Consider the following 22,344-nt stretch of genomic DNA (forward strand, 5'->3'; position numbering starts at 1 on the left):
CTGTGTGCTCAGTGTGCTTTTTGATCTTTCAAGTATTGCAAATAATGAGTGTTCCACAAACAACGTGACAGGGCACCCCATTACTATTGTGGCGCTTTTCTCAATGGCGAACGCAGCGGTGGCGAGAGACTGCTCGCACTCAAACTGGCCTTGCATCACTGCATCTAATGTGCCACTATAGTAAGCCAATGGTTTGTGTCCTAGGGAAGTCTTTTGTGTCAGTACAGCTGTCATAAGAGTTCTCTTGCAATGTGAGAACAGGTAAAATTCACGCTCATAATCAGGATTGGCGAGTACTGGAGCACTCGAGATCAGCTCTTTTAGCGACCCAAACAAGTCACTCATTTCTTTTGACCACTCTATTTTCCTGTTCTCTTGCTGGGCCTCTTTGAGTGCTTGCAGTAATGGCCTGGTATAGGCTGCATAATCTAGTATACATGCTCTACAATAGTTACACATTCCCAAGAATTTCTGCATCTCCTTCACTGTGGTTGGTTCTCTCACTGACCTTATTGCTTCTACTCTGTCAGGTATTATTCTCTTCCCGCCTTTTGATATCAGCTGTCCCAGGTACAGCACTTCTGACTGACAGTATTGTAACTTCCCCTTGTCCACCTTGTACCCTTTATTCGCTAGCAGTGTCAAGAGGGTGACTGAGTCTCTTCTGCACGTCTCTTCACTCTGTGCGCAGACGAGCAAATCGTCTACGTACTGAATGATCGTGCTTTCAACTGATTAAATTACCCAGGTCTTCGTGTAGTATGCGGTTAAATATGCTTGGACTTTCACAGTACCCCTGAGGTAGCCTGCAATGCTCGTATCTCTTCCCCCCTAATGTGAATGCCTTCAAGTATCTGCTTTCTTCTGCCAAGCGGATGGAGAAAAATGCATTTTTCAAATCAACCACTGTGAAATGTGATGCCGTTTTTGGGATGCTGCACAGTATGGATGCAGGGTTTGGGACCAAAGGAAATTCTTTTTGTATGACGTCATTTAAGGGGCGTAAATCTTGGATCACCCTCCAAGCCCCTCCCTTTGCTTTTTTGATCGGATAGATACATGTCTTACATGGGGAGTTTGAGGGCACTATTATCCCCTGTGCTAGCAATGCATTTATTGTCTCTTTTATCCCTTCCTCAGCTTCGCGGGACATTGGGTATTGTTTCACTCGGGGCACAATTGCCCCTGGTTTGAGTTTTATTACCACTGGTGTCACTCCATGCAACAAGCCTACATCGTGGGGGCCTGTTGTCCACAAATTGTTGGGCACCAGTTGCATGTCATCATCGAAAAGGGGCGGTGGCGTTCCCACCACAGCCATCAGCTGGACAGGCACTTGTCTTGTTTGAATCGAAATGTCACAAGGCATTGCTATTTCCATTATTATCTCGCCATCACTCCACCCGCATCAGCGAAGAGATCCTCTCTCGTAGGGCAATATCAGCATTGATGCATAATACAGTGCGCCATTCACACCCGTCTATGTCGATCCCAATTACTGCAATCCTTTTCGCTGATACCTGCGCAGCATGCAGGTCTAGGGATACCACTGACCCTGGTGCTATGTCTGGGCGTACTATTGGGCGGAAGATAAACTCTGCGGGTATTCTCCACTCTAACTTTTTTAGCTCGGGAACTACTTGGGCCAATGTTTTCGAACCTACGATGAACATTCTTTCATCTACTGGCATGCCGCGTATTTCTGGTGTTGTTGCCCGAGCATGTACCACCAGCATTAGGCGTAATGGGCATATTCCTGGTGTTGAGCACACTATCCCTCTTTCTGTAAATGATATTGTCATATTAAGCTTGCTAAGAAGGTCCCTTCCGAGCAAGTTTATTGGCGATTGTTCATAATACAGTAAGGGTGTCTTTACCGTTTTACCCCCCACTGTCACCTCCAAATCTTCTGTGTAAGGAACTTCAACTACAGCCCCAGAGAACCCCTGCGTCTCTAACTTCCGGTTAGATAACAGAAACCGGCCCTCACGGATACATGATTTCTCGGCTCCCGAATCTACCATAAATATGAACTGCTTGTCTCCTATCTGCGCCCCTACCAATGGTTCCTCCGCTGCATCGTAGGTGGTAGATAGAACAGGACACGCAAGTGTTCTCTGTGGGCTGTCCTATGCTGGTTGTCTCATTGTCCCCCCCTGGTGGAAGATGCTTCCAGAAACTACTGACACACCACTAGAGGGGGCCGGGGCTGGTGCTCCATTGGCATTTGTTTCGAAAGGGTTGCCTGGGGTGTAGTGCATATTGTCGTTGTTTTGTTGGTGATTCTGTGTTCTCTAGTGATGCGCTTGCCTTTGCTCTGGGTACCCCTGTTCTCGTTCCCTCTGTTGTCGTCCCATTGGAAGACTGTATGGGCTTCCCGGGTGAGAGTTACCATAGTGTGCCATCTCTTGAAACCCGTTGTTCGATCTATTCCTGCACTCTCTGGAAAATAGCCCCCACCTCCCGCTGTTCCAACAGCTTCCCTGCGCACCTCTGGGACCTTGCCATCCATTTCCTCCGTTTCCCCCGTACCCTTGTCCACCCCCTTTGCGACCCCTGTACCCACCTCGTCCCCCTCGAGGGGCCCAATCTTGCCACTGCGGACCTCCGGTCTGCTCCTGCTCGTTCCACTGTAGTTGCCCTGCTCCTGCCCAATTCGTTGCCATCTTCCCCTGTATTGCTACCAGCCCCTCCTCCTCCTCTTCTCCCTCCCTGCTGTGGGGAAGCGCGGCTACTGCTGCAGCGACCTTCACCAGTTTTGTTTGTACTAACTTTGCCTCGTCTGCCAATCTTTTTTGCATCTCCTTTTCCCTCTCCTTTATTCGTTTACAATGGTGAACTATTATGCTATGTATTTCGGGCCACCCTTTTGCTTCAATACCTGCAATTTTGTCAAGTGCCTTTTGTACCTCTTTAGGAAGCCCTCTCTTTATTATAAAGTAAAATAATGAGGTTGACTGATACCAGGGCGTGCCCGTTTCCGCTCTCCACATCTCCTGGACCTGAAAAATGTAATCCATAGTAATCCATAAATGTCTTCCCCCATCATTCATCGTACATTGCATGACTGACTGCAAATCTGGGGTGTCTGGGAATGTCTCTCTTAATGCGTCCCACACCCTCGCACATACTGTGTTAAAAGAGGCCCCATCATGGCGATCGCAGTCTAACGTTACCCCCGGGAAGCCAGCCTTTACCCATACTCTGTCAGCTTGATCCCCTACTGCTGATACTAGCAGACTTTTCACATCACCTATTCCTAGAGGTACCCCGGCTGTGTGTTCCTCAAATGCATATATCCACTTGCTTGCCGCTCCTGATAGCGGTGGTAATAGCTTTAACAGATTGGCCTTATCCATCTGAGCCCAGGGTATGTAATTCGGCCTCCCTCCTCCCCTGTGTATTAGTGGGAGTTGTAACTTCCCCTTTGTTGTCTTATCTGTACTCACCTTCATTCCATTCTTTCCTAGTAGTGCCATTTTCCCCAACCTATTCCTTAGTCGTCCTGTCCACTCTTCTCCCATGGTTCTCCCTGAACATGCGCCATCCACCCCCTCACTTCCTCCTCCCATTGCCATGCTTAATCTTTCACTTTCCTCCAAGTCCTCTTCTATATCACACAATAGCTTCTCTCTACCTCCTGTGGTCCTTATCTCATCGTCGGTACGCTCCTCCCTCTCCTCCAGTTCAATTATTCGGGCTGGTTCTTCTTGTATGCTGAACAATATCTCCCCCTTCTTCCACCCTTCCTCAATCGTTTTATCATGACTCTGTGCTCTTGATGTCAGCTCTGACCTAGCAGCATTAGTCGCAGTCTGTTCACATATGCTTTTTATCCTCGAGAGCTCGTCTTTTGCTACAGAGAGCCTAGACTCGAGGTCTTCTGTTAGTTGCTCTATGTTCACTATTGGTGTACTTACCTGGTCGCACTCTCTATGACTCTCATAAGGTGGGGGTGCTGTTGGCCCTCGAGCCGTAGTGACTGTTGTCGGGGGGTACATATGTTGGGTCACTGTATCCTTCTGCGGGCACTGGCTTATTTAGTATTGGGTACAACCTAGTTACCTCTACTGGTGACTCCCCTTCTGGCAACACCTTGTCGTCCTTTGGTATCAGCAATGGATTGTCAGTGGTAGATGGCAGATCAGTACCTTTTCTTGGGCGGGAGTACTTCTTCAAACAATCTCCATTGATCTAATATTTCTCTCCTATTATGTAACTGCTTCCCCTTGTATTTTAAACAAATGCATGTAGCTACCATATCTAGGACACTCTTGTCAAACGATCCCCCTTCTGGCCATATTTGGGGTAACCCTTCCCCCTTTAGCTCTGTAATCCACTGATCGTGATATTTCTTGATACGTTCAGGATACCCAGGCAGATTCGTACAAATATGGGCTAATGGTGTCTCTTCCCCCATCGTTTGTGGTTGTTCGATACGGATGTATATCTATATATATCTGTATATAGATGTATCGCCAGATATATCTAAGTATTTGTGTATCGCTGCGTGTGGGGACCTGCGTGTGTTTCCGCCACCTGAGCAATATAAGAATGGCCGCGCACAGCCTCTATTCCGTATACTTTAGGGGGCACATACAAAAGCAAACCAACCTTCGTACACCACCAATATCTTCAGCAAATTTATCCAAAAAAAAACCAGTCACTTTACTGCATTGCGCTCTTCCTCGTAAAATTTCTTCTGGTCACACTTACCATGACCACACCATAATTATGCACTTATGACCACTTTTACACATTCATCTTGACAAATATGTTCTGGCACATGTGATGCGTACACACCAATAGGCAACACTCTATTCACAGCTCAATGTGTAATTCCTTTCCTCCCTTGCTAGCTGTCCTTTTCTTTCTTAATCTGATATAAACTCGTCTTTTTACTTAGGTTATCTTCCTTCTCTTTTTTTTTTTTTCTCGGTACTAACCCTGTTTTTTCCCCATTAACCCAGAGAGAAGAATAGAAAGAATAGCAGTCACTAATGTATTCACCGTGTCTTCCTTTACCAGACACCTTTATCTCATTTTCCACTTCTTCATATAGTCCCAGTACTAGTCAAGATAGCACTATGAGGCGCCGCCTTCTACCCCCTCGCGGAGCTAGGTTCCCGTCTCTTTATCTCTTTTCACCTCTTGATCCTAATGGCCATATGCAAAGAAAAAGTAAAGAAAGCCTATAGTGGTTCTTAGTAATCCCAAAGTGTCCCCTTTCAAACAACCTCATTCCCTGTCCTGTTTTCCTCCCCCACTCCCTTTATGGTCGCTCGCACTTAATACTCACGTGCCCGTCTTGAACTGAGAGTCTCCGAACTGTGTCCGTCCAGGCAGCGCTGCCGCACGCTCAACGGTCAGCCCCGGCTCCGGCGAGCAGTACTCAAAGGGGATTTTTCAACTGGGATCCCGTACCCTCTCTCTGTTGAGTGCGCACTTCTGAGCGTACCGGTCGCCGTTGGCGGGCAGCCTTCTGGAGCCGGCGCACCGTGCGTATCCCTTTTCGACCGGAGATTTCCGTGCCAAAGAGGACGGTAGGGATATATATATTAAGGAAAAATAATCACGCTTTCGGGGTCACCACTGAAGGCGAGCGTCCCCAGATAGCACGATCCTCCCCACAATGAGAGACAATAATGGACTCTCCCAGGATGGGAATAAGGCTAAGACAAAGTGCGGGTGAGCTTAATGGGAGTTTATATAAGTCAGAATAGGGCATGCAAAGGACTCTGCAAACTCCAAGAGCGCTCTGTCTGACAATAGCAAAGACAGGCGTATATATTTACAAGATGCGTCATAAGAACCTACACACTATAGGGGGGCACAAGTTCGTGGGGATTGGGTAGCGACGACTAACTATAGGTGCAGCTGTGATGTGGTTTGCTGTGGTTGGTGGACGTCACTGGTTACCCACGTGGGCCGGGCCGGGCAGGTCAGCTGGGCTCATCCGGGCGTTGTTGTTGTGCCAGCCGTGACCAGTGTCAGTGATGAACGTCTTTCTTGGCTTTCTGCCCTAAGGCCACGCACACCGCATCCATTCAATAGTGCAATATTATCTTCCCCGGTAAATCTTCCAATAGGTTACTCTACAGGTTAATGCAACACAGGAGGAATGCACCTAGAGTGGGGTCTTTTGGTAATACATCAATACATGGTTACCATCGTCCTGTTGACCGGGTATCATAGGTCGCGAGGTTGGGTCTCGGGGCAAGGGGCGAGCTGTCCAAGTTATCATGTCTCGTTAGAAGTCATTATGAATGTGTTCCTACAGTGTTGCTATAATATTGGGTGTCCTAATTTTACTCGGGCCATTACCTGGGGTGAGCTGGTGGGTCGTGGAGCCTAAGGAAGGGCACCTGGCCCTGGAAGCTGCGGGGCAACGTGAATGCTTGAAGCGGCTCCAGCCGAATTGGGGGAGGTGAGGCAGAGCAGCACAGGCCTCTGCTTTCCGTCTGGCAAGCTTCAATGGGGAGGAAGGGGGAATGGCCTTGGATATGCCCACAATGGTTTTTTCCTTGTGTGTTGCAGATTATGTGAAAGAGGCAAAAACATTCATATAATGTACAATACTCATTGATTATTTTCAAAGCTTATGTTTTTTATATTGTTAGTGCCTTTACATGGCCATTTTAAATGTTATCTATACCCATTTTGCAATTAATATCTATATGTTAAGTATTTAACAACCACAACATCTTGTTACATTTCTATACATGCATGGTAAGTGAGGTAGTTTTAAGGTTAGTGGAGCACGCAGGAATAAACTGGCCAATGAGACTGATGGCAGTGACACATGGTGAGCTTGGACATTCAAATACATTTTGTGCATTTTTTCGTGCACACTTTACATGAGCTCCCAATGTCGTTGCACTTGTCTTCCTATGCTGGCATAGGACCTTGGAGTACATTCTTCTCGGTGAAACATATAACATGAAAACCGTGGGACACTTTTTCCATTTGCGCATAGCTACGGGGATGTGGGTACTTCAACCAGAATGCCATATAAACACACATTCTACCATCTTCCTGGAGGTTACATGTTTTAATCAAAAAGGTCCTGAAGAGATGAGTTTCATCACAGGCAGTTTGCATATTAGTATTTGGGGTCTCTACTTTTGTCGTGGGACCATGTTACAGTTCTTTTCCACCCTGGCCCTGCTGGCCGGGTCATGATGAGGGCAGTGATACACTGCGGAAGGTGAATGTTACAGTGTTTGCATCTAGCTCTAGCTCATGTTCGTCTGTTCGTGGGAACGGGCTCTCAGCGGATCTGCCAGGGAGCTGCGGCCGCGGGGACAAGTGAGACTTTCCAAGGGTGGGGGCCGCGCTGCGGTGCACAGGGCTCATGCCATTTTGATTTCACAAAATGGTTTCCAGGGCCTAGCTTAATACAGCATGTTTGGTCAATGTCTTCAGCCAGTGGTCCACCCGCCACCTGGGCCCTGGTGGCAGGGGGAACCCCCGACGAGCCATGGACTTCACAAGGGGGAGAGGCTGCAGGGGAGGGGAGTCTCTTGGACCAATCCTCCCATACACTCCCCCCTGTGCAAGTGATGCTGTAATGGAGTTGGGGGAGGAGGATAAACAGGATTATGAGTGTGTGAAGCTAGCATTAATAGCTAGATTCGGGAAGACCCCTTCCCAGTATCTTAAGAGGTTTAGAACCCTCAAAAAGCATGATGGTACCCCTTGGGCTACCTGGGTGTGTGAATGTTTGAAAACCTTAGATGGATGGGTTAAGGGTTACAAAGTGAACACTTATGAAGGTTTGATGAATCTTGTAATGTTGGAGTCTATTTTTGATGTCTGCTCCCCTGAGCTTAGACAGCACTTGGCGGATTCAAAGGAGATAGATCCTAGCAAACTAGCTAAGGCTGCTGACTTGTGAGTTGCCAACAGGGCTACTCACAAGGATTCTGGGGCAACTCAGAAGAAGGATGAGGGAAAGCAGCCAAAGAAAGACAACAAAGAGAATTCCAATAATTCCAATGCAAAAGAGGGCCCCAAACATAACCAGGGTAAGCCACAAGGGAAACCGAATCAGGCTAGTGTACCATCTGGTCCCAAATCAGATGGAGGTCAGAGCAAACCCCCATTCCAGAGAGCATTTGGAAAATGCTTTGTTTGTGGGTTGCCTGACCATGTGAAAGGGGATCCCAGATGTAAGGGTAAACCTTCAGGGATCCACACTGCCTCCTTAGCCTTCTCCCTGGTGGATGAAGTACCTATGGCCAGTGGAAACTTTCAGTTGCTAGCTGACGAGCCCATGAGAGTCTCAGCTAGTGTTTCTTTAGTGTCCTTGGGTCTTTGGGAACAACAAAACTTGGATGTCTATAACTCAATCCAGATAATACTAAAGAGTATCAAAAAGATCTTGTAAATGGTCAGGAAACCCCTGTCATCAGAGACACTGGTGCCAGCATAACTGTGGTTGATGAATGTTTTTTCAAGGTGGAGGATGTTGCTATGGCACCCAAACACCTAACCAAGTTAGCTGGAGGCCCTGTGCAAATGATTCCCCAGTTACCAGCTCTCATCCAGTGTAATGACATGACTGTCAGAATACCTGTATGTGTGCAAAAAAACGTACCTGGGAGGGTCCTGCTGGGTAATGACCTTAAAACTCTTGGAGATGTGTCTAGTACCCCCAATCCCCCTAGCAGAAGGAAGCAGGAGCTCACAAGGTCTGCAAGGGAGAGAACCTTGAGAGGCTCTCCTGGGGACATGCTAGAGGAAACTATAACCCCAAGTCCACAGGACGGACTTACTGCCATTGCAGGGCAGGAAAAGACAAAGGGGAAACCCAAGTCTGCCAGCAAGAAGCCAGCAAGCACTCCTGTGCCCAGAAGGACATCTCAAAGGCTGTCCAAAGTCACATCAGTGACTCCTCCACCAGCTGAGGCTGAGTGTGTGGTTCAACCCTGTATGGTTCAACTATATACTGAGGAATCAGATCTAGAAGAAGATATTACTCTGGTAGGAGATCTTGACCCTGTTGAACATCCTGAGGTGCAATCTTTACTGGCAGAAGGTGGACCCAACAGGGAAGATTTCAGCAAGGGACAGAGAGAATGTCCTACCTTGGAAGGTCTTCGCCTACAGGCAGCTTCTCAGCTCAATGGGGCTGAGCCTGGGAAGTATAGGCTGCACTGGGAAGATGGCCTCTTCTACAGTGAACCAACTGAGTCAACCCCTGGAGACTGCAAAAGACTTGTAGTACCTCTAGTGAACCGACTCCAGTTTCTGCAGTTAGCCCACGAGATACCTTTGGCTGGTCACTTAAGTTTTAAGAAGACCAAGGAAAGGCTCTTTCTTTACTTCTACTGGCCTAAAATGGGTTCAGAAGTAGACAAATTCTGCAGAAGCTGCCACACTTGCCAAACCCCTGGCAAGAGTGGAGCCAAGAATATGGCACCCTCGGTGCCTCTCCCAGTGATGGGAGTTCCTTTTGAGAGGGTTGGGATTGACATTGTTGGTCCTCTTGACCCTCCCACATCTTCAGGCAACAGGTTTATCCTGGTTGTAGTGGATCATGCCACTAGATTTCCCGAAGCCATACCTATGAGGACTGTTACGGCTCCAGCTGTGGCTAAGGCCCTACTTGGGATTTTTACCAGAGTAGGTTTTCCTAAGGAGGTGATATCTGACAGGGGATCACATTTTATGTTCAACTACATGCAAGCCATGTGGAAAACCTGTGGAGTTACCTACAAGTTCTCAACTGCCTACCATCCCCAAACCAATGGGTTGGTGGAGAGGTTTAACAGAACTATGAAGAGCATGATAGGTGCTTTAGAAGAACCCCTTAAAAGAAAGTGGGACCTTCTAATGCCATGCCTTCTCTTTGCATATAGAGAAGTCCCTCAGGACGGAGTAGGATTCAGTCCCTTCAAACTTCTTTATGGCCATCCAGTCAGAGGTCCATTGGCCCTGATTAAGGAGGGGTTGAAGAGTACTCCTTCCCCCAAGCCAGTCAGAGTGACTGACTATGTGATAGGTCTCCGGAGCAGAATGTCACACATGATGCCAAAGGCAACTGATAACTTGAAGGCTGGTCAAGCTCTGGTCAAACATTAGTATGACCAGAAGGCTAACATGATTGAGTTTACTCAAGATCAGCTTGTTCTTGTTATGGTCCCCACAAGGCAGAGGGCCTTGTAGGACAAATGGATAGGACCCTTCAAGGTTGTGGGTAAACTTAGAGAGGTGAACTATCTGGTGGACTTAGGCAACCCTAAGGAGGCTCCCAGAGTCTTTTACTCCAACCGCTTTAAGGCTTATGTCTCTAGACCTGACATAGGAGCTTTGCTTCTAGCCTCTGCTCAGGAGGAGGAGGAGGAGAGGGAACCTCTGCCTGACCTCCTCAGAGGTTTACCTTTAGATGAGCAAGTGGAAGGAGTTAATCTCTCTTCCAGTCTTACATCTGACCAGCAGGATGAGTGCACATTACTGTTAAATCAGCTTGCCTCCCTGTTCTCACTTTCACCAGGCTAACCCCTTGGGGCCAGCATGATATACTCACTGGTGACTGTTTGCCTGTCAAAAGCAGGGGGTACAGAATTCAGACAATGTCAGAACCCATATAAGGAATGAGGTCAACAAGATGCTTAATCTCGGGGTTATAGAGCCCTCTACTAGCCCATGGTCTAGCCCAGTTGTGCTTGTACCAAAGGAGGATCCAAGGAGTTGAGATTCTGCGTGGACTATAGAGCTCTGAATGCAGTCACTAAGACTGATGCCCATCCTTTGCCTAGGACAGATGAGCTGGTGGACAAACTTGGTGCAGCCAAGTACCTCAGCACATTTGACATAACGTCAGGCTACTGGCAAATAGCCCTGACAGACCATGCCAAGGGGAAAACTGCATTTTCCACCCCAGCTGGCCTCTACCAATTCAAGGTAATGCCTTTTGGATTAAAGAATGCACCTGCTACATTTCAGAGGATGGCCAATCAAGTTCTGAATCGGATGGAGGACTTCTGCATGGCATACTTGGAAGACATTGCAGTGTTCAGCCCTACATGGAAAGAACATGGTGAACACCTAGGATATGTATTGCAGCCTCTGGAACAGGCCCATCTGACCATAAAGGCAAGCAAATGTCAAAATAGTCAGAGTACAGTGGTCTGCCTCGGACATGAGGTAGGAGGAGGTGAAATAAGGCCATTGCCTAGCAAAGTACAAGCTGTACAGAACTGGGCCACCCCTACTACTCAAACTCAAGTGAGAGCCTTCCTAGGTCTCACTGGGTATTACAGGAACTTCATAGAGAACTATGGGACCATAGCTTCTCCCTTGAATGTCATCTCCTCTCCCAAATTCCCTCAAAAGGTCAGGTGGAATGAGAAGTGCAATCAAGCCTTTGAAGGTCTGAGGAAAGCCCTTTGTCAACCTCCAGTCCTAAGAGCTCCTGACTATCACAAACCCTTCATTGTACAAACTGATGCTTCAAATGTAAGTATAGGTGCAGTCCTTAGTCAACTGGATGAGAAAGGTAGGGAACACCCCATTTGTTTCATCAGCAGGAAGTTAAAGGATCCTGAGACAAGGTGGACAACCATAGAACGGGAATGTTTTGCTATTGTGTGGTCACTGAAGAGGTTTAGACTATACTTGTTTGGATCTACCTTCATCATTCTGACTGACCACCAACCCTTGAGATGGCTGATGCAAATGAAAGGGGACAACCCAAAGTTACTCAGATGGTCAATCTGCCTGCAAGGGTTTGATTTTTACATTGAGCACAGAGCAGGAAGTCACCACCAAAATGCTGATGGTCTCTCTAGGATGTTTGTAACCGACTAGAGGTATGAGAACCATCCACGAGTGGATTACATCCTCCTGTCACTTAGTCTGGGGGGACAAGTGTTAGGGAGAATTCTCATTTCATGGCTAATTTCCCTTACCTATAGAGTCCCCCAGCAGCTTTGCTGGATTTGAAGGGTTTATTTTTTCTCCTGCTAAGAGTGAGACCCTTTTTCCGGGCTGGACAAACCCCCCTGCTGCGTGATTGACAGCCAGGCTGTGTGAATGGGGGGTTTTTGCATAAAAGGCAGGTCTCTTGGGCTGGAAGTCAGAGAGTTGCCACTGGAACTACAAGGTCAGCTGCTGCAATTATCCCGTTCCGGTGAAGCCCTGCTGCAGTTCTGAGCTATCTACCCTTCAACGACTAAGAGAATATCCTGTCCGGAGTCTTCTTCCCTTGAGCCTGGTGGGGATAACCAGCTCACCTTCTACAGCCAGAGGGTTTCCTTCGTGGTCGAAATCGCTGCACACTGCCTCTCTTGTTTTTAAGGAGCGCTCCTTTTATTCGTCGTCGCTGCTGCCGGCCTCATCCCTATGTGGTGCAGACCCCCACATCATCCTCCTTCTTGCTGAAGCTTCAGGAACCGTGGGTCTGCTGGAAACAACCAGGAACAACTGCTGTCGCACCAGCTTCTTCATTTTGAACAAGGTACTGTGTCCTGCTTGAGGAATTTGGGTGAATCCCTATTTCTCGTTCTACAAAGATTGTCCTTATCTTCCCTCCTTCTTATAACTTTTGCTTCTGAACATTGACAATATCTAAGTACTCTTGGCTTCGTTGAATCATGAACTGTCTGACAGTGTGATCCTCGACAACAGGAACCCAGTTCCACTTGACACTGTCTCCGGCCTCTTGACTCTTGAATTTCTGTCTGAGTGTTCTTCGATTCTGTTTGCCTGACAAAAGTATTGCCTATGATTTTTGCCCCCAACTCCCTCTGGGTATCTCAAGTGCTAAGTGTGTTTTTGCCCCGGTAGCAATTCTTGACGCGGATACGCATTTATTTAGTAGACGGAACTGTCAAAAAGTGATCGCAATTGTATTCCCGGTAACGTTACTTGTTTCATAACCCCGGTCCATTCAAACACAGGGTACTTACCTTGATCCATACCGTACAGAGTGAATTGGTTAGTGTTAGTGTATTTTACGTGTGATTTTGAATTTAATAGAAGTGTTGTGTTTATAACAAATGTTTTAAAAATAAATGTACTTATATTTTTCTACCTGAAACCTTGAGTCAGTGTTTGCTTGAGTCACAGTAATTGTGGTCCCTTTGTGTAATCTCTACTACTGCTCATATACTCTTGAGATAGGCCTGGCTGCTCCGCTCCTGCTACCACTTTAACATAGTAATACAGGCTTGTACCAAAGGTAACACTTGTATTGCCACCTGTAGTCTTAATTGTGTGTAGTGGCCCCTAAGGGCACTGCACAGGATTCTGCCTAACACCGGCACACATGTAATGAGGCCCAATGACTGGGTAGACCGATTCTTCTTATGGATTTGGTGCTTGTCATGACTTCTTTTCTCTGTGGGCTGAGAAAGGTTTCATGGCTACAGCAGGCTCACCCATTAAAAATGCCCCATGCATCATTGCCCTGCTGGAGGTACTTCAATGGCCCTTTGAGGTGGTTGTGGTGTATTGCCATGGACACAAGACTGACACTTCAACTGTGACACAAGGTAGCAACATTGCAGACCAGGTAGCCAGGGCTGCAGCAGACGACGCTCCCATTTGCTCACTTTTCAAAGATCTTGTTTCTGTTGCCGACATTTGCTGGGGAGCCAGCAGACAGCACACTGTCAAAGTTGCAATCTAAATTTGTAACGGAGTCTGATGTTGAAATGCTGAGCTCCTCTCCTGGTTACTCTAAGGGGAAAGGCGGGTTTTGGGTTTGCTTACCATCCTCGTTGCCTGTTGCCCCTGACACATTACAATGGTATTGGACCGGCCTCATTCATTCTCCTGGTCATATAGGATGGGGGCCAATCTGTACTGTCATAAGCCAGAAAGAGGAGACGGACCAAGTTATGGCATTTCAACAATATACTTTATTTAAATAATAAGAAAAAATGCCTACTACTAAGGGTTTGGGGTCAGGCGAGAATATCCTATTATACCCTGGTCTTAGCATACGATCAAGGTGGTCTGGAGTATCACGATTTATGGTCCTACTTTCTGGCAGCGCATATTCCTTACTCTGTATTGTGGTGGGCCCCGTCCTCAGATCTCTTGGATGTCCTTCTTGAAAAAGTCACGACCTACCCAAATGACATAAGGGGACTACTCTGGGACACCTCTGCTAGAGAGGAGCAATCAGAGATACAACTGTAACCAATACTATGTGGGCCTGGAACACTCTGCATCGAGAAACCACACACATGGGCTGGTACTCCCCCAACCTGGCCCTGTATCAGGCTAAAAGAATCACCCTCACCCACAAACACATTTTTTGATAACACTTGAGAGGTTGGGGGATTACCACGCTGGGTGGTCTTTTGCAGTAGGGGAGATTTATTACTTGGGCAGAACTGAAAATAAAGGGTGCATGCACAGCTGTCACACAATTATTTTATTTCCGAATACGGGAGGAGATCTGGTACAAATGGCCGAGCTTCCCATCAGCCTCCACTCCTCCCCAGTTCTCCAATATGTCTTCGCCCACCCCACCAGGTGTAATCTTGTCTCCCCCCTATACAAAAGTATTCAGTCTCTGAAAACGCATCGGATATATACTTCCAAGTTTAAATGCAATACTGCGCTGTCGAAGGTGCTTACTGAAGACCAATGGAAACAGGTCTGCCTTCAAACCTGCAATATCTCCATGAATAGCTGTCTCCGGCTGATACTTTTTAAATGTATCCACCAGATGTACTACTCCCCGGCCAGACTCCATAGCTATTACCCAACTAGATCCCCCGAATGCATTAGGTGTAGATCTGACACTTTTTCCATGTTGTCTGGAGCTGCCCTAGAGTACGTCCTTTTTGGGATCGTATTAAGGAAACTATGTCTGAAATATTCAAAGTTCATGAACCTTGTGCCCCTGAAATATGGCTGCTTGCCCTAACTGACCCGGGCCCAAAGAACGAGCTGAAGTTAATAGAAAGGGCATCTGTGGTGGCCAGATAACTGATCACTAGGACTTGGGGGCAGCGTAGGGCCCCCTCCTACTAGGAATAGGAATGGTTTAATTATATGAACATGTGTGAGAAGGAGTCCCTGTATGCCTCATCACTTCATGAGGGCAGTAGACCAATGGATTACTGATCCCCTTACAGAAGCTACGTGAGCCGAGCTGGGGACAGCTCACTCCTGAGTTCCTCCGGAGACTTGGTCTATTGCGTATCCCCCCCAGACTATAATGCCCCGTCATGTTCCCTCTGACGGTGTGAGGGGTTGACTCTGCTCTTTGTGGTACTTACATGTTTGTTGTCTCCACTGTAATATTATGTCTTGTATTGGCACTTTCATTCAGGGGGAGGGGGTTTGGGTAAGGTTTATTATTATTCTCGAATTTGTTGTTCTTTTTGGTTGACGTGCAGAGACTGTACCAACTTTTCTGTTTGTCCACACTCAAAAAATCCTAATAAAGAAAGTTTAAAAAAGTAAAAAAACATCACATTATTTTAATTTAACAAAATGTTGTCGGGAGTCAGAATTTGAGCTCAAACCATTTTGGGTTTTCAACCCTTCCTAAGGAGTAAATTGTAATTCCCGAATCATATGTTCCTGATCTACAAAATAAGCAGAATTCTTGAAAAAAATATAATCTTGACAGTCACAAGAGAAAATGAGATACATTCCATGAACACTCTCCCATGTTCATGAGTCGTCATTCACCTGGATTATATTGCAAAAGGGGGGCAGATCTCTACTTGATTCCTTATATTATATATGTCTATTCTCCACTTGTGGATAACTGCAGAATTTAGATTTCACACTGCAACAAAAGAAAATTAGCAAGTATGAAGGGGGGAATATAGGGTAGGGGACAGAGACTTTAACTAATCAAACGCATGTTGATCATCTGAGTTAACAAGATTCTAAAATATCATCTCCCTGGCCTTAACTCCATTGGTAAATGTGAAAGATCATCTGTCGGGGAATAGGTTATGTTCTAGCCTGAACAGGTCTGGCTTCTCATCAGGGTTATGCACTGAAAAGATCTCTGTCTCAAAAAGAAAAAGAAAACAGGGCAGATAGACTCATACTCAGACTCATACCAGAGATATGACAAGTTTCAGGAGATAACACTAGTAGTATGAACATGTTTCAACACTAAAAGGTGTTGTGACTTATCTCCTATACGTAGTCTCTTATCACTTATTCCTATAGTATTGTTTACATAATAAACTTTTGACTGTCTGTTCAGTATAGTGGTGTGCAGAGTACACGAGAGCCCTTAAGCCTAGGACCTTCTTTTTTCTCATTGTTTAAGTCTACCATGTGCCAGGGTAGTTTCGCCCTCCCACGCACCCTGAGTTATCATAAGCATAGACCACCTTTCTGTATAGGAACACATTCCTTAAATTGCTGTGCACACTCACCCCATACCTTTTCTTCTGTTCAGTGCTAGTTGATAACGTTTTTTTTTGTTGTTGATATGTTTGCAGAAGAAGAGATGTTTTTATATATGTTTACCATTTTTGCGAATGGGAAAGTTGAGATTATAATATCAGAGTCACAATCTCATTCCAACAAAAAAATTTACATTTTGTAGGGGTATCTTTTATGAACTCAATTATTGAAGTTTGAACTTCGAATGCTCTCCTGCAAATATTCGATTAAAACGATTTCATGGGAATACAAGGAGTGAAATACCTGTGATGCAACCCTTCAAATGCCATATATTCATGAATGCTACCTATCCTGTGAAATAAAACCCTTATCGAGAGAACTAGCACATATATGCATTTATTTTTAAGTATTTCAAAAGAAACAGAAACATGAATACTAATTACAATTTTTCTTTTCCAGTGGAATAAAGCAGTTGAACTAGCAAAAAATCATAACATGAAAGAAATTGGATCACTGCTAGCTAAATATGCATCACATCTCTTGGAAAAAAATAAAACACTTGATGCTATTGAACTTTACCGTAAGGCGAATCACTTCCTGGATGCTGCCAGACTTATGTTCAAGGTACATTATTGCAGTTTATGCTGTTTGTCACATAGGTAATTGTAATAAGACAATATTCTGCTAATGTTTAAAAAACAAGGAATTGCATTTTGGGACTTGTATGTATGGACTGACAAATTCCTACACTGTGTTGGGCTTTGTAAAGTATACAGAGTGGACTGACGTATTTCTATAAAAGGGTTTACAAATGACCAAATAGGAAATCCCTTTCCTGAAGATAATGCACGTTAATACCCCTATCACGTTCAGTAAATTCAACAACATATAGAGAACACTTGTCCAGAGCTGCCTCGAAATACAAAAGAGCAGAAATCAAAACACAATTGGAAAACCACTAAAAATCTCACTCACACAATGGGCAGACAAAGACAGACATGGGAATCAACTTGTGAAATATAGTTGCGCCTTACCATTGATGCAGGTGGCACACCCTAAGAAAAAAAACAGCAAGAGGTGCATAAATTGACCTGTCCCTGAATACACTGCCAAGTCTCCAGCAAAGCGGTATGTGGGGACACCCTACAGAAATCAAACAGTACCTCACTAACATGCTACCAAAGAGAAAAGACAAACCAGGTTGTAATGGATATTCTCATCTGCAGAACACTTAAAAAAAATAAATGTACAGTTCCCAGGTTGGAACTTCATAAAAGTTGACTCGTGCTTGTGTGGCACTGGGTTGTGCCACCCATATTTAGTGCCACAAGGACATCTTGTGGCCACACCAGAAGGGAGTGTTCCAGGGGAAACCATGGAAGGAGATAACATTCCAGAAGTCCTTCCCAGTTTGTAAAGTGAAGCCTCATAGATAAAACATAGAAGAAAAAAGTTAAAGGCTGATGTCCCCGCTCATGACCCATCTATCAGGTCAGTCGGTGTGGCTGTGAATCAACTGTAGGCACCACTGGCATCCATAGCGCATGGGAACTTTGAGTCTTTCTGGTGCGAGATGTTAGCAATGTTTGCAGAAATCCGTAAACGGAAACAGAAACCCGGCACTGCAGGGCACTGGTGATACTTGGTGTTCCCAATCCCGGCCAAAAGAACAGGATACTCTAGTTGACAACCTGTTTGGCGGGTACTCCTACACTGGCTTCGTAGAGTTGGCAGTGTGCCGAATAGAGTGCAGGAGGTTGCCTAGAGGCATGTGGACTTCAGAGGGGAGGACATGGCCTTAGAGGCCCATCAGATGGTAGATTCCTTATTGGGTAAGGATGGTGTTGATGACTATGACATCAGAGGTATTCTTCTAGAGCAGCAGTGTCAAACTCCAGCAAAAACAAAGAGGTGATGGCTGGAAGGTTTAGACTGAATCTTAACCACTGGCATTGCTCTGGGCAACCCTCCAGACCATCGTTCTTCGCCTGCCAAGCCATTACAGAAGGGGAAAGACCATAGGCAAATCAGGCTTGGTCCCACCCCAAAAGGGGCAGTCCAGCCCGAACTGCTAGGTCACATCCTTTCTGAATGGGACCACAAGCATCCCCAAACATGTTTCAGCCTTGTTGGGCCTCATCAGTGAGGAGTAGCTTGGGTCTCTAGGCCCAGCAGGCACGGGACCCACGTCTGGGCATACCCGTCCCACTCGGGGTGACAAAGCAAAAACAAACAGGTGATGGCTGGAAGGTTTAGACTTTCCAATTCCAGCCCACGAGTGCTGCAAACCTGGTGGGTTTTCTGGATATCCCTCAGTAACATTCATGACATAAATTTGCATACATATAGAATCATTGTATGCAAATCTACCTCATGAAAATATGACATATTTCCAGTCTAGACTTGTAGAACTATGCTCTAGAGACAGTGATATATTTGTAAAGAAGTCTGGAGACGTGGATGCGAAGATCTTGCGAGAACTATGAGGTGCCAGTGGTTGAGACATGTTGCTTTGGACTGTCCTCAATGAGCCAGTGGACCCTAATGTGGAATTTGGATCATAAGAGTTTCTTGAGAAGGGTGGTTTTAGCATTTCATATCCAAGCGTTAGGCACTATTTCCAAGGTGAGAAGGATAAGCTCACTGATGTCATACACACAGGTCCTAAATATGTCCAGCCATGTTTGTGAGATCTTCACAGATCCCATTACGGACATCTGAGAGAAGCCGATTTCTGCCCCTGCTCTCAAACAAAACATTCCGAGGAAGTATAGGCAATTGAGAGGGGATCTCTCATACATATTTGAACACCCAGTTGTGGATTCCCTAGTGGTGGCGAGTTGTAAAGGGTGACCTAATGCCTTCTTTGCTCTGCCTCAGGATAGTGATTCATAGCGGATGTAATACAAAGCCAGGAAGGTTTAAACCTTTAGGTCTTTGACCTTGTCTCCCAATGCACCCAGCATTCCGGGCCATTACCAATTTGCCATGTGGGTGGTTGTGCAAGAGTCCAGGCAGAAAGCTTGCTGTTTGGGGTTCTCTGTCACACCGGAAACTATTATTCACACTAGCAGTATTGGGGGGCAGGCCTGCCATGCTGCAAAAACAGTGTTTTGGCAGAGGTACGCTGGTGAGGAGCAGGTTTTACTAAAAGCCTTCGAGAAGCAGGTGCAAGAGAAAAATGTCCACCCAGCCTGCGGATCTCATGGGGTTGTAGCCCAAGAAAATATGCTGTGATGTGTTGTTGGTTCACACAACACCAGTTGGTTCCAGGCTGAATGACCTGATGAGGAGTTTAGGGGTCAGCCCCAGACCAACGGGTCTGGCAAATTTTTGAAAAGTGTATAACTTCACCTTCTTGACGTCTACCCCAAACTGCCCTCTGCAGCAGTAAAGCCAGAACTATCAGCCTTTCAAGCACAAGTCATCATGGGTGAGTCAATGATTTGGAGATCCGAGAGAGATGCCTGTCTTCTTGAGAAGGGGGCCATTTACTTCACTCTGCAGGATTTCCAGCCTCAGTTGCTCGGAAAGAGTTACAATATTGAGGGACAGCTCTACTGCTATGCATTGTGTGAACATGTGTGTTGGAAAGGGCACCATCAGAATCTGCAGGGTGGATTACAACCTGTGGATGTGGTTGACTGTCCGGGGGATCTTGATCCAGGTCTTTAATCGCCAAATGTTCTCGAAGCATTTAATGTGAAATAAATGTACTTTACCAATTGTGCAGTCTTGCTGTTTCCTTTTAAAGTACAGTTTCATATTCCAAATTGTGACGCGCTGTGTTGTGAGACGATGTGTGTTGTTTTCCGGGTTCTGCATCAAATCGCTTAGGTGACGACTGGGCGCGTTAGGCTACGCTGCCCAGTAACGTCAGGGAGAAAGGCGGAGAATATCAATGATTTGGTGATGTCAGGCTCAGGGGCGGGGGATATGATTTAGTGCTGCAAACACAGTCCACCGAGGGCGATGCAGCATCTGATAAGATTATCACAAGATAAGACGAAAACTACGGTAAGGTGCAGAGGAAATGTTTGTGCGATCAATCAACGTATGGTTAAAAACACATGGCCGGGCCATTGGGACAATAATATTTCTGACCGCACCATTCCTTTAATAATAATGGGCTGGTTACATTTTAATGCCTCTTCTGTCCCCCACAATCAGTTTTGTCAGGAGAGCAGCAGCCTGAGGTCAAGCGAGTAGGCCTGTGCATGGCGAATAGGCGGCTGCGAAAGGTGGGGGGGCTTTAACCCTCCCAAGCCCATGCCTGGCGCCACCCCTAGTGCTACATACCTCAGATCTAAAGGGCTTGCCTGGAACAACCACTCGATACCTCAGCACCACAGCCCAGATCTCCTTTTCATTGCCTGGAAGTGAACATAGCCTAGAAGTGCGAACCAAAGCAGAAATGTGCACGCTCATGTTGTTTATTTTCGGGTCCACTGAGCATATGCGATCAATGGGGGGCAGGGCCACCATCATACGTGGCTCTCTCCAGCCCATCGCGGGAGGAGGGCCGCAGCAAAAAAGCATGTTGCAGTTCAGTACAAACAAATAAATTATATGTTTTTGTTGTTGCTTTTTTGTGGTGTGACCGTTAGGGCGGCCAGCATTTTTATAAGGCTGGCCCTGGCCACCCCTTGGAGGAGCCCCTGATTTGAGAAGGGATTTGTTGAATTATGCTGTTAAGTCCATTTATTGTTTCAAGGCTGCTTGTACAGTTCACTAACACATGTGGTTAATAGGGGATGCTGTGTAATCTGCCATAAGTAATGCATGGCTAAATACTGACAGTATAAACAGGCATTTTGTGTGTGCGACCAGTATTATTAGTTTGGGCTATTAGGTGTCACAAGCGACACCTATAAGCCAGTTGCATTAGAGGACAGATAGGGAGGAACACACAGCTTGTAGGTGGTGTTTGGTTATTTTCCCACCCATTGGCTCTAAATGGCCGTGCTAATCCTTATGACAATTCCCACACGGTTCGGACCCCTCCCACCAAAAACACCTCCTCATGGGAACTCTTTAAACTTTCTTTAATAAAGCCTTGCCATCCAACGTTGCACTTGTAGTGCCTGCCAGTGCTTTTTTCAAAGCAGTTTTCTGAGTTAATGACTTAATTTGAGTTGTAAACCTGCTACTCGTGTAATAAAAATGTCTTAGCAGGTCTGCCTTCAGCCACTCGATGTATAAACACTCTGCGTGTCCTTCACTGAAGTGCTGTTAAAAACATGTATTGGCAAAGCCAACAGTTTATTCTGGTCTGTACGTATTAGGCATTTACCAGGCACTGCTATTAGATGCCCAGGTACTCGCACCATTTTGCACCTGCTACCATCAATGGCAAGTTAATACCACTGTGGCTGTGCCTGTCAAGTGCCTTTCCCATGCCTACACAAAAGCCCAAACTGTTGGCATTACCAATGCTTGTTTCCTATATATTGTGTTTAGCAGATTTGTATGTCTTTTGTTTGCACTGCCAATCCTTTGTTCGATCTAGCTAACCTTCTGTTATGCAGACTTCGTACTTATACATTATCTAGTCTCTGCTCTTGGCAATGGTTGTTTTCCTCAAACTCACATTTGGACATGCGCAGAGCACTACCTGCAAAACTGCTGTCATTGTGGATCATGTGACTGATGGAACTGGCTAGGTCCGGCTCATTCAAAGGTATTGTTGAGTGGAGAATGTGAGTTGTCTCAATAAGAGGAGAGGAATAGCTCCTTGGTGGGACACACATAGATGGAACTTTTCACATAACACCTTATCCAGATGTTTGCTTCAACGACCGATTCATGCCTATGAAGGTTTATAATGTGTTTGTGCGGTGGGAGGTTCCTCTTTAGTGGAAGGCCTGGTGTGTCTTTCTCGAATGTTCGAAAAGTTTGTTTTTGAATTGGTCACTTGACTAGCAACCTGTATAGGTTGGATGCCCGGACTGCGGGTTAAGTTGTTGCAGTCATTTCCCATTAGGATGAGATGTTTATCGTCTTTGT

General features: G+C 46.1%; 1 protein-coding gene across 2 annotated transcripts in view; it reads left to right on the forward strand.

Annotated features, from left to right (window-relative positions):
- Positions 1-22,344, forward strand: part of WDR35 (WD repeat domain 35) — a 1,418,193-nt gene that overhangs the window by 1,213,904 nt on the left and 181,945 nt on the right. For both annotated transcript variants that reach the window (XM_069605912.1, XM_069605913.1), the window contains one exon: positions 16,798-16,962. In XM_069605912.1, the coding sequence (XP_069462013.1) occupies positions 16,798-16,962 (165 nt within the window). The remainder of the gene's footprint in view (positions 1-16,797; positions 16,963-22,344) is intronic.

The sequence above is a fragment of the Ambystoma mexicanum genome, chromosome 4p (assembly GCF_040938575.1).
Source record: "Ambystoma mexicanum isolate Mex_15411 chromosome 4p, UKY_AmexF1_1, whole genome shotgun sequence".
In the NCBI taxonomy this organism is placed as follows: Eukaryota; Metazoa; Chordata; class Amphibia; order Caudata; family Ambystomatidae; genus Ambystoma; species Ambystoma mexicanum.